General features: G+C 38.1%; 1 protein-coding gene across 3 annotated transcripts in view; it reads right to left on the bottom strand.

The window, feature by feature from the left end:
- Nucleotides 1–13,364, bottom strand: part of zanl (zonadhesin, like) — a 41,233-nt gene that overhangs the window by 10,899 nt on the left and 16,970 nt on the right. For 2 of the 3 annotated variants that reach the window (XM_056461392.1, XM_056461393.1), the window contains 22 exons: nt 13,068–13,264; nt 12,827–12,965; nt 12,586–12,702; nt 12,251–12,375; nt 11,796–11,941; nt 11,462–11,605; nt 11,255–11,362; nt 10,930–11,099; nt 10,333–10,535; nt 8,795–8,936; nt 8,421–8,668; nt 8,149–8,326; nt 7,934–8,042; nt 7,745–7,839; nt 6,313–6,489; nt 5,816–6,018; nt 5,503–5,647; nt 4,397–4,638; nt 3,759–3,923; nt 3,407–3,534; nt 1,307–1,578; nt 843–1,051 (listed from right to left, as the gene is read on the bottom strand). In XM_056461392.1, coding sequence (XP_056317367.1) covers nt 843–1,051; nt 1,307–1,578; nt 3,407–3,534; nt 3,759–3,923; nt 4,397–4,638; nt 5,503–5,647; nt 5,816–6,018; nt 6,313–6,489; nt 7,745–7,839; nt 7,934–8,042; nt 8,149–8,326; nt 8,421–8,668; nt 8,795–8,936; nt 10,333–10,535; nt 10,930–11,099; nt 11,255–11,362; nt 11,462–11,605; nt 11,796–11,941; nt 12,251–12,375; nt 12,586–12,702; nt 12,827–12,965; nt 13,068–13,264 — 3,662 coding nt within the window. The remainder of the gene's footprint in view (nt 1–842; nt 1,052–1,306; nt 1,579–3,406; nt 3,535–3,758; nt 3,924–4,396; nt 4,639–5,502; nt 5,648–5,815; nt 6,019–6,312; nt 6,490–7,744; nt 7,840–7,933; nt 8,043–8,148; nt 8,327–8,420; nt 8,669–8,794; nt 8,937–10,332; nt 10,536–10,929; nt 11,100–11,254; nt 11,363–11,461; nt 11,606–11,795; nt 11,942–12,250; nt 12,376–12,585; nt 12,703–12,826; nt 12,966–13,067; nt 13,265–13,364) is intronic. The other variant, XM_056461394.1, reaches the window with a different exon arrangement.

The raw sequence follows: 13,364 nt of genomic DNA, 5'->3' as shown, positions 1-13,364 counted from the left end.
TGGGAAATCTCTGTGGACTGTTGCCATTTCATGCTGTTCAGCCTTATAATCTTAAAATGTGAGCAAATATCACCTGTTTTGTCATCACTTTAGACATTACGCTAGAGAATCATTCAAATCCAAGCTTTAAAATGATGTTTGTGAACTGGCAATGGTTTCTGCTGTTCTGACATCAGCAGTTCCTCGCACAAAAGGGTTTTTTGAGACAATCTGTGTTTGATTTTCGTTTTTATACACACGATTATGACGTCGAACTGTTGTATAAACGCAATATCACACGTAGCAGTGCAATATGGCTGTATATCGGCACTGGTGGGGGCACTAAGGCACTCGGCTTGTGGCCTCCAGCCAATGCACGTCTCCCACCAGTGTCGATATACAGCCATATCGCACTGCTACTCATGTGATATTGCTCATGTATGTATATATATGTATGTATATATATATGTATGTATGTATATATATATATAGTGCAAATAGAAAATCATCACACCTCTTTGAAATAAATACTTTGTTATACAGCCTGAAATCAAATCACATTCCAAATAATTTTTTCAGCCTTTTAAATGTTATTGTAGCCTTCTCCTAACCTCTGCCTTTCTACAACTTTATCCTAAAGTTGTTTTTGAAAGCAGAGTGTAATCTGAGGAATAAGGTATGATGATTTTCTATAAACACTGTATTCATATCTGTATATATAGGGTTAGGAGATCCTTTTGTTTTTGTAATTTGAATTCTAATATGATGATTTGGTGCTTATGAAACATTAAAAATGATCATTGTTCAGCTAAAATTGAGAAAAGCTGAGTTTTGCTTGGTTCTTAGGTGCAAACTGTACTCACGTCGTGATACTCTCCATTGCTGTCAACGCATCCACAGCTTGAAAGGGGTATGCACTTGCCATCGCTTAGCACAAAACCTGCATTACACTGACAGCCTTCTACACAGCTATTGGGTGGTAATGGGCAGAAAATGGGGAAGAGATCAGCACAAGTAGGAGGACAAGGAGGAGTGCACTCAGAGTAGTGACTGTTGGGTGGGCACGGGAGAGCTGGAAACAAAAACAAAAGACATTTAAAACACTGGATCCGAATAGAAATGATTTTCTGACACATTCAGACACATTTAAAATGTGCAGAAAAATCCATTAATATTTATATAATGCCTGGAGGTTCTCAACTGAGAATCTCATAAATGCTTAATTTCATCTGCATCAAAGTTTGGCCCCGTTTCATTTTCACAAATGATTCTTCCTCCTGTCAGCTAGCTCAGCATTACTTTACTTCTCTTTTTCTCTTCCACTTACGGCAGAAGGTGCTGTTCCTCCAGCTGATAGTGACTCCAGCGCTGTGACAGGCCTGAGCGTAAGCCTCCACATTATCGCAGAGTGTCGACTGCATGCCATTATATTCGCACATATCATAGACGCAGTTCCCCAGGAAGGCCTCAGGAGGAATGAGAGAGTGACAGGGCTTGAAGCGATCAGACAGGATAGTCGAAGCGCACTGCGCCTTGTAGATTTCTTCTTCAATCTCGTCGCAGTTTGGTTTGTCATCAGGTCGTGGATCAGGTTGGCAGCTGCGGATGATGAAGGAAACATGGGTGAATACCAGTGCTGGGCAAATTACTTCAAAAAAGTCATTAGAATCAAAGAAATTATTTACATTACTAACTATATTATTTATAAACTTTATATTGAATTACTTTGCATTTAATTATATATTTAAAATACTTTTAATTACTTTGTCTGAAAGGTAACTTAATTACTCAAGTAATTTAATTACTACTTATAACTACTACTTAACTAAATACTACTTGAAATGCATATTAATCTCAACGCATAGACAATAGGCATTATACTAGGGCTGGGCTGATAGACGATATTATGTTGAATCGCGAGAAAATTTATGTCAATAACAATGATAAGCTCTGGACGTTTTTACTCTATATTGATCTAAGAGCCAATCACACAGCAGAAATGTGCAACAATGGGAATCTAAAGGTGTGTTGATATTGCCCTACTTTAAGAACAGTCTGGGGGGGAGGGGGCTTTTTCCCCCCAATGTATCTAATTTCCTATTTTTCTATGCAACATGTACCTCTCAACTGACCTGCTTTCCCCTGAAATGTGTGATGTTTGTGTATGGTTGGAGGCAGTGGTGTAGTCGGGGCTATACGCACGTATACTCAGTATGCCTACTTTTTTCCACTAGCTGTTTGGGTATTACGACTTCTGAGGATCAATAATTGCGTATACCCTTGGTATACTCATTTGTTTTGCTGATTAGACTTCCCCTTTAACTGTATACCAATTTTTTTTTACTCTCATCCTAATTTGTTGCAATTGGTGCATTTTTGTTTACATTTTGCGCCATTCCCTGCCCCCTGACGACCACAGAAGCTGTGAGAAAATTTTGTGGGTTTTTCGAAGTTAACTGAATGATGTCTCGCTGAAACGTTCAGGTAAAATTATAAAACAGCATGGGTGGGTTGGGTGGGTAATAGTACATCACCTTTTATTTTAGGACTACACCACTGGTTTGAGGGGTCCAGTTTCAGTGCATGTAACAGTGTTGTGACAAATAAGGGCTCATTATCATATTAGAGATGTATCGAATTTTCTGCCACCGAAAATTTATCAGCCGAAAATATGTTATGCCATTTAATGGACCCTCTCGTTTTTGTGGCTTCAGTCATTGTTGGGGTAAATTTTTTAAACTGGAAGCATTAACCACTGATATCAAAATATATATTTTTATATAGATTGTTATTGTTCAAAATGGAAAATAATTATCGAGATTGCATTTTTGCCATATCACCCAGCCCTACATTTAACTCATTAATTCTTTAAATTTGAGTAAAACAGGAACTTTAAATTTTATTTAAATAAAAAAAAAAAATTCATACATAATATCATATATTGACAATTTATTTATTTTGTTTTTAGGCATGTGCAATTGTTGAACAAATCTATTTTCTTTAGATATTATGCAACACATATCAATATCAATATATTTTTTTAGTTTGAAGTATGTGCAATCATTTTGATGAATTAAACCTTTTTAAGATAAAATAGAACTATTTGGCAAAATATATCTGGATGACAAAAAATACTCTGATTTATATTGTACTGTCTTTCAGGCAAGTACAATATAAGTAACTGTAATTAATTTACCTAAAAATGAAAAGTAATCCTTTTTAACAGAAAAGTAATTTAATTACAGTAGCTAGTTACTAATTACACACAACACTGTTAATGCAACAGGTCAATGGCAAATAAACCATAAGTAATTATTCTCAAATTCAAACTCAATTCAATACATTTAGAATTTTGCTATCTATATAGGTTTGTTTATTACTGCATTATAGAAGGGGGCTAATAGGAACCAAATGAACTAACACTTACCCAGGATCACTGTCGCCCTCTGCCTTCCAGCTGTCACCAAATTCAATAGAGTTATTCGCTGGTTTGCCGTTTGGCTTCAAGTTATCATCGGAGGAATCTCCGTTGTAGTTACCGCACATCCCACACACCTATAACAGAACGAACAGAAAAATCAAATCAAAGCTTGTGGAATACTTTTAAATTATTAATAAATGTATTAATTATTATTAATTACACATCATGACAATAATATAGACCAGATTTACTAATATGCTGTGCCAAAGTTAACATTCTTTGGTGTTAAAAAAAACTATATCAGGATTTACTGAAGGCAAGCAGTGAAAAATCAGCAGTGAAAAGGAATGAACATAACCTTGTTGAAATAATCTCCAGGCACTGTGATCTCAACATGGTGCACTCCATCAAACTTCACAATCAGGCCGAAGTCTGTGTCTAGTATGGTGTTTACTCCACTGGTGAACACTCGTGATTTGGCTACGTTGATGTCATATGGAGTTTTTACCCTGCGTTCATCCAACTAGTCGAATAGATAAGAATACAAGTAAGAAATTTAGCACAATGATCAATGAATTCATGCTGTTTGAAATATTATCTATCATATTTGTGCGATCCTCGACCACAAAATCAGGCATAAGTGTCTATTTTTTGATAAACTGAGATCTGTGCATCATCTGAAAGCTTAATAAATAATTTGACACTGACGAATAGGGTGTCAGGATTGGAAAATATTTGGCAGAGTAACAACTATTTGAAAATCTGGAAGATAAGAGTTCAATGAAATAGAGGTATTAAGAAAATTGTCATTTAAGTTATAAAAATTTGTTTTTTAGAAATATTTTGATGTATTTACAATATATATATTACAGTATATATATACCCAGGCAAAATAAGACTGGGAATAAGACTTTTTGTTGTCCAGGGTCACATATGAGAATTGTATTCCAAAGTCTAATCAGACAAATGACAAAATCTTTTTTCTGCGACTCTCACCAGAACTCTTCCACTCTTGCTGATAGTGATGTTGGCAGTGGGCAGGTAGACAGTCACAGAGCGAACATAGGAAGCTTCTGGTTGGCCGCGCTCTTCGTTTTTGGCTACAATGGTGAAGGGAGTCACCATTGAGGTGTTGCACACCTCCACCAGTGTGTAAGTACAGGTGCCCATGTAGGTGTGCATGATGCCATCGAAGGTGTAATAGTGAGGATCCCCAGCAATGTGGCAAATGCCCACTCCTGCAAAGAAGATCAGTTAGCATGTATGCATTATAAATATTTGAACACAGCTAATGTAAAGAGAGAGATAAAGACATATTAGTAATACAAAATGGCCACCATATCGATATCTGCTGATAAATGTTTATTTTTTTAAGTTTAATACATAGTTTTAATGTTAAGGGGGCTATAAATTATGGATTATTTCTGCTGCATGATCCGCTTAGATGTGTGTGCTGCTGGCCATTACTGGTGCCTTCATGACATGTTGCACACAGCAGGCGCACAGTTTAGTAGAGTTTATGCTAGAGGGAAGATTAGAAGTTGGCACTGTGGGAGTTTAACTATTGATAAAAAAAGATCTGGCTGCTTCTTCGCAATTTTGGGGCGCAGTGGGTAGCGATGTTGCCTCACAGCAAGAAGGCTGCTGGTTCGAGCCCCAACTGGGTCAGTTGACATTTCTGTCTGGAGTTTGCATGTTCTCGCCATATTTGCAAGGGTTTCCTCAGGGTGCTCCGGTTTCCTCAACAGTCTAAAGACATGCACGATAGGTGAATTGGGTAAAGAAAATTGTCTGTAGTGTATGTGTGTTTGTCCTGGCCCTCCAGGTTCGGGGTTGATCGTTGGGCTTACGACCCACCTCGTAAAAATGAGATTTTACGAAACACCAACATGGTGCGGCTAAATACCAACTTCGATATAAACAGCTCTGGAAGTAAACAAGTAAGTTTTGCATTTGCCTATACGCCAGATATTAGATTACAATTATAGTGTAATCGGTTATTTGTATAACATTTCAGTGCATCCCTAATACATATAGATAGACAGACAAACAGATGCATGAACAGATACTGTAGATGGATTTATTATTAGTGCAATATGTACCTGTGTTCACACAGCCTAGTTCACCCTCATTGACTTTACATTCCTGAGCAGGACCACATTGCCATGCCTCGCATGTCACAGTATTGAAAGGTGAACATGTGCAGCGCTCTGTGCAGTCATCTTTTGTGAACCAGCTGTCTCCAACCTGACAAAAACAACAAAATATGGATATGAATTATTATTTTAACTGCACAGGGGTGTGTAGCTTCAACTAGAAGTAAGAAACTGTTCTGATGTCCTGTAACAATGCTGTTTTTCTAATTATTTAAAACTGAACTGAAAGCTCCATTCAGTTCCTCAAAGATCAACTCACAGGTCTGTAGTTATTGTTTTTGTCAGTGCATCCGCACTCTCTGAAGGGCACACACTCATCTCCACTGAGGACAAAGCCAGGGTCACACACACATCCCTCAACGCAGGGCTCAGTACAGGTGCTTTCGGATCCAGGGTCCTGACAGCTGGCTGGACATGCTGAACCACAGTGCTCATAGTGACTGCCAACCGGACACTTGATTGCTGGAAGAAATGAAAACAGTAGAGTGGTGTTATATAAACCATTGCAATGAGGGAAATGAAAGGATCAAAATGGAGGGAAAATAAAGAACGAAGCATGAGAAACTATGGGCGGAGATGGAGAGACACATAACTGCAACTGTTTTAGCACGGCCAATTTAGGAACAAAGGAAAGAAACAGCACTCATTGATGGCTCCCTAATTGAAGGGTGCACACTAAAAAGGCTGAGTCTTTAAAAGGTAACCAGGATACAGTTAATGGCAGGTTTTAAGGGCCTGTAGGTCTGGAACACTTACGACAGAAGGTGTTATTCCTCCAGTTAATTGGCACCCCAGCTTGAGCGCACAGGTCAGCGTAGCTTTGAATAGCTTGGCACAGTGCCACAGCGGCACCACCGGTGCCACACTGATCAAACACACAGTTCTCAAAGTAAGGATCGGGAGGCACCACTGCATGACAAGGCTTGAAGATTCCTGGGAAAAGAATGATGAATAGGCTTTTAATGGTGCACAAAACAGATGTCATGTGTCATAAGAGCTGCTCTGTAAAACAGCACAATGCAATGAACAGATGTGCTGAAATACAGGCGTTTAACAGAGCAGAATGGGGATTTTTGGTGAATTTAACCTTAAAGGGGACCTATGATGCTTCTATTTACAAAATGTAAAATAAGTATCTGATTTCCCTAGAGCAGGGGTGTCCAAACTCGGTCCTAGAGGGCCAATGTCCTGCAAAGTTTAGTTCCAACCCCAATTAGACATGCCTGAACCAGCAAATCAAGCTCTTTCTAGGTATACTAGAAGACGGGTTGATGGAAGTTGGAACTAAATTATGGAGGACACCGGCCCTCCAGGAGTATGGACACCCCTGCCCTAGAGTATGTGAATTTTCAGCTCAAATACCCCACAAATATTTTTTGAAACTGCCCCATTTGGATCCAAATTTAAATTCAGATTGTGCTCTTTTCAAAAGAGGGCAGAGCTACAAAAGCTTATGCATCAGCATAGTGGCAGATTTCAAACCGGACAAACGTTATTTTTGTGAAAAACTGAAAATGTCAAAAAAATGGCTCAGAAGAAGGCAGTCTATGGAGAATATGGTGTTTATTTGTGCATCCTAAAACTCCATATTCATAATCTTCTTAGTCGCTGACATTATCTTCAGCAGGTATGGTGTGTAATGTCTAAATGGCAGATGACTGCTTCTCACTAAGGACTATCTATGTTAATGAGGGAGAGCTCGTTACTGATGACATTCCCCCTCTGTTGACATGTACAAAGGGAGAATTTCAGTCAGTGTTTCTGCAGTGTTTCTGCCTCTATGAAGTGTGATTAATATAATTAATTAATTTGTACCATTAGAGGCTGGCTATTTTCACACACCGTTGTCTCAAAACAGTTTAAAACAAGTGATTTTTAAAATGTAGATCACCTTTAAGTCAGTTGGCAATATTCAGTCTGAAAAATGTTACAATTGTTGTAAAAAGTCTAAAATAGATATTTTAATTTATGTATAATAAATATATGCCCCCTCCTTCCCAACACCACGTCTACATCTGCTACAGGTGGTTCTTCCTAAATTTCTTTGCTGTAGCATTTATCCATATCCACTCATGCTAGATGAAAATATTCTCATTATGATAAAGCTCCTGATATATTTAATTTTTTGTTCAGTGAGGTCATCATTAAGTGTTATGAACGGTAACCTTCACACTATGTTGTGTCTCACCATTGGGGTCGGTGATCATGCCACAGCTGGTAGGTTTCTGAGCTTCACTTTGGATCTTATCGTCACATTCAATGTCTCCTCCACCATGTGTACAACTGTGCCAGACAGGAAGAGACATTAATTATTAAAGCTTCGATGACAGAAAGTGCATGGATTTTTAGCTGAAAAAAAGCAAGTCCTTTCACTTACTCTGGTCTGTCATCTGGCACCTGCCAACTCTCTCCAAGCTCATTGGTGCTGTCTGTGGGCTTCCCATCTAACTTGATGTTGTCATCATTAGGATTACCATTGAAGTTTCCTGTAATATAGTAATTTGGATTAAACACACCAAACTATTTAGATTAAGTTGATACATCATCTTTATAATTTTCAGCTAGTGGGATAACTGAATTTGCTATCTTTACCACAAAGTCCACATAACAGTCCGTTGTAAGAGGAAGGAAGGGTGACATCTGCATGATGATTTCCATCAAAGCGGACACGCAGTCCAAAGCTGGTCTCGAGCACCACAAATTTGCCACTCATGAAGATCTTAATACCATTTGGAAGTGTGACAGGCACAGTGACCTGAACTCCATTCACCTGCAGGGCGAAGGTAAGCAAATAAATGCACTGCTCTTCTAATCCCCTCTAATCTGTTAATCAGGCTTCACAAATCCACGGAAATGTCGCTCACCTGTACTTTGCGGCCCTTGCCCAAAATGACAGTGGTGTTGTGGACTTTGACGATGACAGATCTTACATAAGACACTTTTTTATTGTTGTCTCTGTGCTCGTTTTGTGTCTCCACAGAGAAGTATGGCATGTCGGAGGTCTCATTACAGGGCTTGGTGAGAGTGTAGGAGCAGGCACCCATGAAGTGATGCACTTTATCATCAAAGGTGGTATAATGAGGGTCACCAGAAACGGAGCAAATGCCTGAACCTACAAATGAAAGTGTTTAAAAATGAGAGATAAGATATCTTGACATATTTGTACAGAGCTGCATTGGTGTATTTGGAAATAAATGTGTATGTTACACCAACTGTACATGTCAATCAGTATTTTTACCAAGTGGTTTGCAGATGTAGTCTCCATCTTGGAGTTGGCAGCTCTCAGTAGGAAGACAGCTGGTGTCATAACACTTAATCGATCCTCCTCCCTCACAAGTGCACTTCTGCTTACAGCCCTCCAGATACCAGCTCTCGTCCACCTAAATATGACCACAATTATATTAATGTTAAAAATGCATTTTATTTGTACTATTTTTATAATAACTTAAAAATAATCTGCACTGAGCTCCACAGAGTTTGATTTATGCCAAAGATTCGATTCATTTGAATCAGTTCAACAAATTCATCATTACGCCAATGGGAGGCGACAAGTGTCTTTAGTTTAATGGTAAAAGCGATGATTAATTAATCTGAAATGTATTCGAAGTTATTATTTATTTTAATTGTCTTGCCCTATGCAAATTTAAACCTGCTTATTTGGTTCTGGTTATGTTTTCATCTCAGGTGTTCGTTGGAGCCTACACTCTGAATTACCATGAGACAACCGTGACTAACCCAAGAAATATAAGAAAAATAGCATGAATGTCAGAAGCTAAGTATTACGATCAACTTAAAAACATGTTTTTAAACTGATTCACCCAGCGGTGGATGAGGAGAATTGCTGACTGTCTTTTTCAAAGGCAGAATATTGAATAGACGTGTGTTCACCTTCGACGGAAATGCATAAGGTAACAGAAACGTGTATTTTTTTATTTTTTGTATTGGTTTAGCTTAAAAAGTTATTCCAGATTATATATGAAGTTTGTAACAGCAGTTTGATACTTATCCCTTAGGCATGGGACGATAACTGGTTTTAAGGTTTACCACGGTCTGGAAAAGTCAAGGTAGTAAAACAGCAAAATAATTATGATATACCATTCCTAAGGTATATGTAAAGTTTTTTAAGTGTTTTTTTTTTCATGTATTGTAATGAAATCTTTGTATTTGAAACTAATGAAGACAGAAGAAGTCAATGATTTATTTAAATTATTTAGCCTGACATGTTTACTGTGCCAAAATATTATAAATGTTTCCTAAAATGAAATACATTTTGTTCATAGGTAAAATTTTTTTGATGTTTTGACATTTAAAAAGCAGTAATCACAAAAACGTGAAACCATGATATTTTTATCCAAGGTTATCATACTGTCAGAAACTTATACCGGCCCATGCCTATATATCCCAGTATTGGGTTGCAGCTAAAAGGGCATCCGCTGCGTAAAACATATGTTGGAATGGCTGGAATAGTTGGCTGAAATAGAGACTAAGCCGAAGGAAAATGATTGAGTGTGATACTTTTTTCTCAAAAATCAGGTCAAAAAAGTCACAGTATGGAAATATTAGTAGGCCTCGTTACTATATTAACTTTACATTTAGTATTTAAGAGGTCTGCGTATGTGGCTAATTTTTAATCCATTTATTTGTATGTATTTATCAAAGTTCTATTAATCATCCTGCGTTTTGTGATTTTATGGAAGTTTTACATTTTAAAAATCATTTTATAAATCTCTTCTACAGTGCAAGAGCCCAATGGGTCGTCCCCAGTGTTTAACTCACTGGATGGTAGGAGCCCGAAGAGTCCACACAGCCACAGTCTTTAACAGGAACACATTTATTATCACTGAGGATGAAGCCGGGGTCACATTCACATCCCTCTACACACTTTTCACTGCAGCCCGGTGGTCCATTGATACCCAGACAGGTCTCTGGGCAGGAGCTCACACATATGGAGTAGTGACTATTTGGAGGACATACCAGAGCTGTAGGAAAAAATGAGAGGAAATGCCATTAAATGATGGTAGAACTAAAATCAAATTAGGGATGCATTATCGAGAGTGTTTCCCAATCCCATGTCCCCATCCCTCTATGACAGCGTTCCTGTCTCCAGCACCTAAAAGCCTCATAAATAATAAAACCGATATAGCTAAGTTAAGGTAAGTGTTCAGCTCTGGATTTCCTATTCTAACCTCTTGAACTCTATTCATTTGAATAATTCATATGGTGCATTAGAGAGCGCTAAAAGCAGGCTTGTCACTAGGAATTGAAATGTTATTCTTGCATGGCTGTAAGTTGCCAGATGTTAGTGCTTTATTAGATGCTTAAAGCATTCTACATGTTATTCTGTGTTACTTAATATAGGCAGGTTTGACTCACGGCAGAAGTCTGGCTCCCTCCACTGATGGACAGGTGCACCTGCGCTCAGGCAGGCGTCAGTGTAGGCCTGAAGCTGATCACAAAGAACCTGCTGCAATCCCTGATAACGGCACATATCAAACACACAGCTCTGGAAGAAAGGCAACGGGTTCACCACCTTGATACAGTCTCTGTGAGGAGCAAATATAAGAGAAAGAGTTCAGTGAATAAGCAACTGTAAGTAATTCTATGTTAGAAACAACACTTCAAAACCAAGCTTATACGTTTTAGAAGGAGGAATTCAACATTATATATAATAAGTATTTGGAAATTTGGTATATCTAACCTAAATGGTCCATTTGTGTCGGTTATTTTCCCACAGTTCTCTGGTTTTGACACCTCTCCCTCCAGCACAGGATCACAGGGTGGTTGAGGTCCAGGGTCAGGCTTGCACCTAAAAGCACAACATTGTCATCAAACATATGAAGCCAACCTAATCCTCAATCCTCAGTCTCTACTGTTGATGAAATGAAGAAGAGTAAAAGATACTGACGTTGCGTCCTCATCTTCCTTAGTTTGCCAGCTGTCACCAAACAGTTTTGAGCTGTCGACTTGGGTGCCATCTGGCTTAGTAAAGTCATTATTGGGGTTTCCATCATAGTCTCCACACAGTCCACACATCTGGTCATAGTAGGAGCTGAAAAAATAAATAAGAAAGAAATGAAAAGAAAGAGATTAATGTAAAGAGATTCAATTCACCTGAGATGCCTTTTGAAGGATTTACTCAAGATATATAACCCTTAAAAATCATTGTGTCAGTCTTGTGTTTTTCTGCTAAATGCTTTAGTTAATAGTGATTCATTATAGTGATTTCAAAGTTTCAGTACCTGGGAACGGAGATCTTGGCATAATGGTTGCCATCCCACTGCACTTTTAGGCCGAAAGGAGTTGAAAGGATTACATATTGTCCAGCAAGAGACAGAGAAATGAGCGGAGATGGTGAGTGAGGCAGAGTCACCCTGAGTCCATTCACCTGTATGTGTGGAAAAGAGAAGTTGATTAAAGACTAATACTACTTCTCAAAAGAAGAACTGAGAGATTTTGCTCTTTGGCTTTATTAGTAAGGCTGTTCTATTATTTTAAAAACTAAAAAACAAAATGAAAGGATTAAGCACAATTTACAGAATACATTTCAAGAAATGATCAGTGTCTCAATACTGTTATATAATCCAAGAGATTAATGCAAGACCAAAATGTATTTTATCTGTTGATTTAATCTCAATTCTCTATCCAAGATTATTGAATGATTGGTTTAAGGAAGACTGCTGCTGTGAATACTGACCAGAGTTCTCTTGTTTTTCATCATTGTCACAGTGATACCATCAACAGTCACGTACAGTTTCCTCAGGTAAGAAACACCAGAAACTCCTCTTTCTTCATTCTTACCCTCTATGGAAAACCAGGGGCCTGTGGACCAGAGAGGGAAGTAATTCAGGCTTTTGTTAGGACTTAAATTCTTATTTAATGTCTATATTTCTGGTATTATCTGTGGTAAGTGTTTGAGTACTTTGAATAATTTTTAAGAATTCTAGAATTATTTTTGGTGACTCCATAAAATCACTGATGACCAAAGCAATAATGTCATTGCAGAATAGTTGCACTTTGGCAATGTCTTACCAGTGTTGTTTTTGCAGGTGCGAGCCAGTGTGTAGGTACATGTGCCCATGTAGCTGTAGAATTTGCCATCAAATGTGTTGTAATGAGGATCACCAGAGACTACACAGTCTTGAGATCCTGAGGGATTGTAAAAAGAGAAGAATTTTTAAATGTATTCTGTAAATGTAAATCTATTTTTAAATGATGAAGAATATGTAAAGTCCATGACCATGCTATTCACTTGCCTAAATATGGTTCTTACCTTGTGGGTAACACCCAGTTATTCCATCCTGAACTCCACATTGTTCCATTGGTGGGCAGTCAGCAGCATTACAGGTAACAAATGGAGGATCACACTTACACAGCAGATCACAGTCTTTAGTGTAGAACTCTTCACCTGGCTAAATCCATGTAGAGAGGAAACACAATGTTAGTTTGATGACAAATATTAGTTTACTGACTAATAAACCATTGTTTGATATAAAAACACATATTTTCTTTACCTTATAATAATGATCATTAAAGGTGCAACCACATGTGTTTTCTTTCACGCACTGGCCAGCACTAAGGATGTATCCCGGGTCACAAACACATCCTTCAGAACAAGGTCCAGTGCACTGACTTGGTGGAATTGGCGTACAGGAAGGCTGGCAAACCGGTGCGCATGAATCATAGTGACTGTTGGGTGGGCATTTCAGAGCTGAAGAAGAAGTGCATGTGAGTGGTAATCACAATTTTTAATTTTACTTTTAAATTTTTATTTTAAGAGTACGGGGGAAAAAGTCTATTCATCTTAATGG

The sequence above is a fragment of the Danio aesculapii genome, chromosome 7 (genome assembly GCF_903798145.1).
Source record: "Danio aesculapii chromosome 7, fDanAes4.1, whole genome shotgun sequence".
NCBI classification, from domain to species: domain Eukaryota; kingdom Metazoa; phylum Chordata; class Actinopteri; order Cypriniformes; family Danionidae; genus Danio; species Danio aesculapii.
Note: the sequence above shows the minus strand (reverse complement) of the source record. Positions and strands in the feature narration are given on the sequence as shown.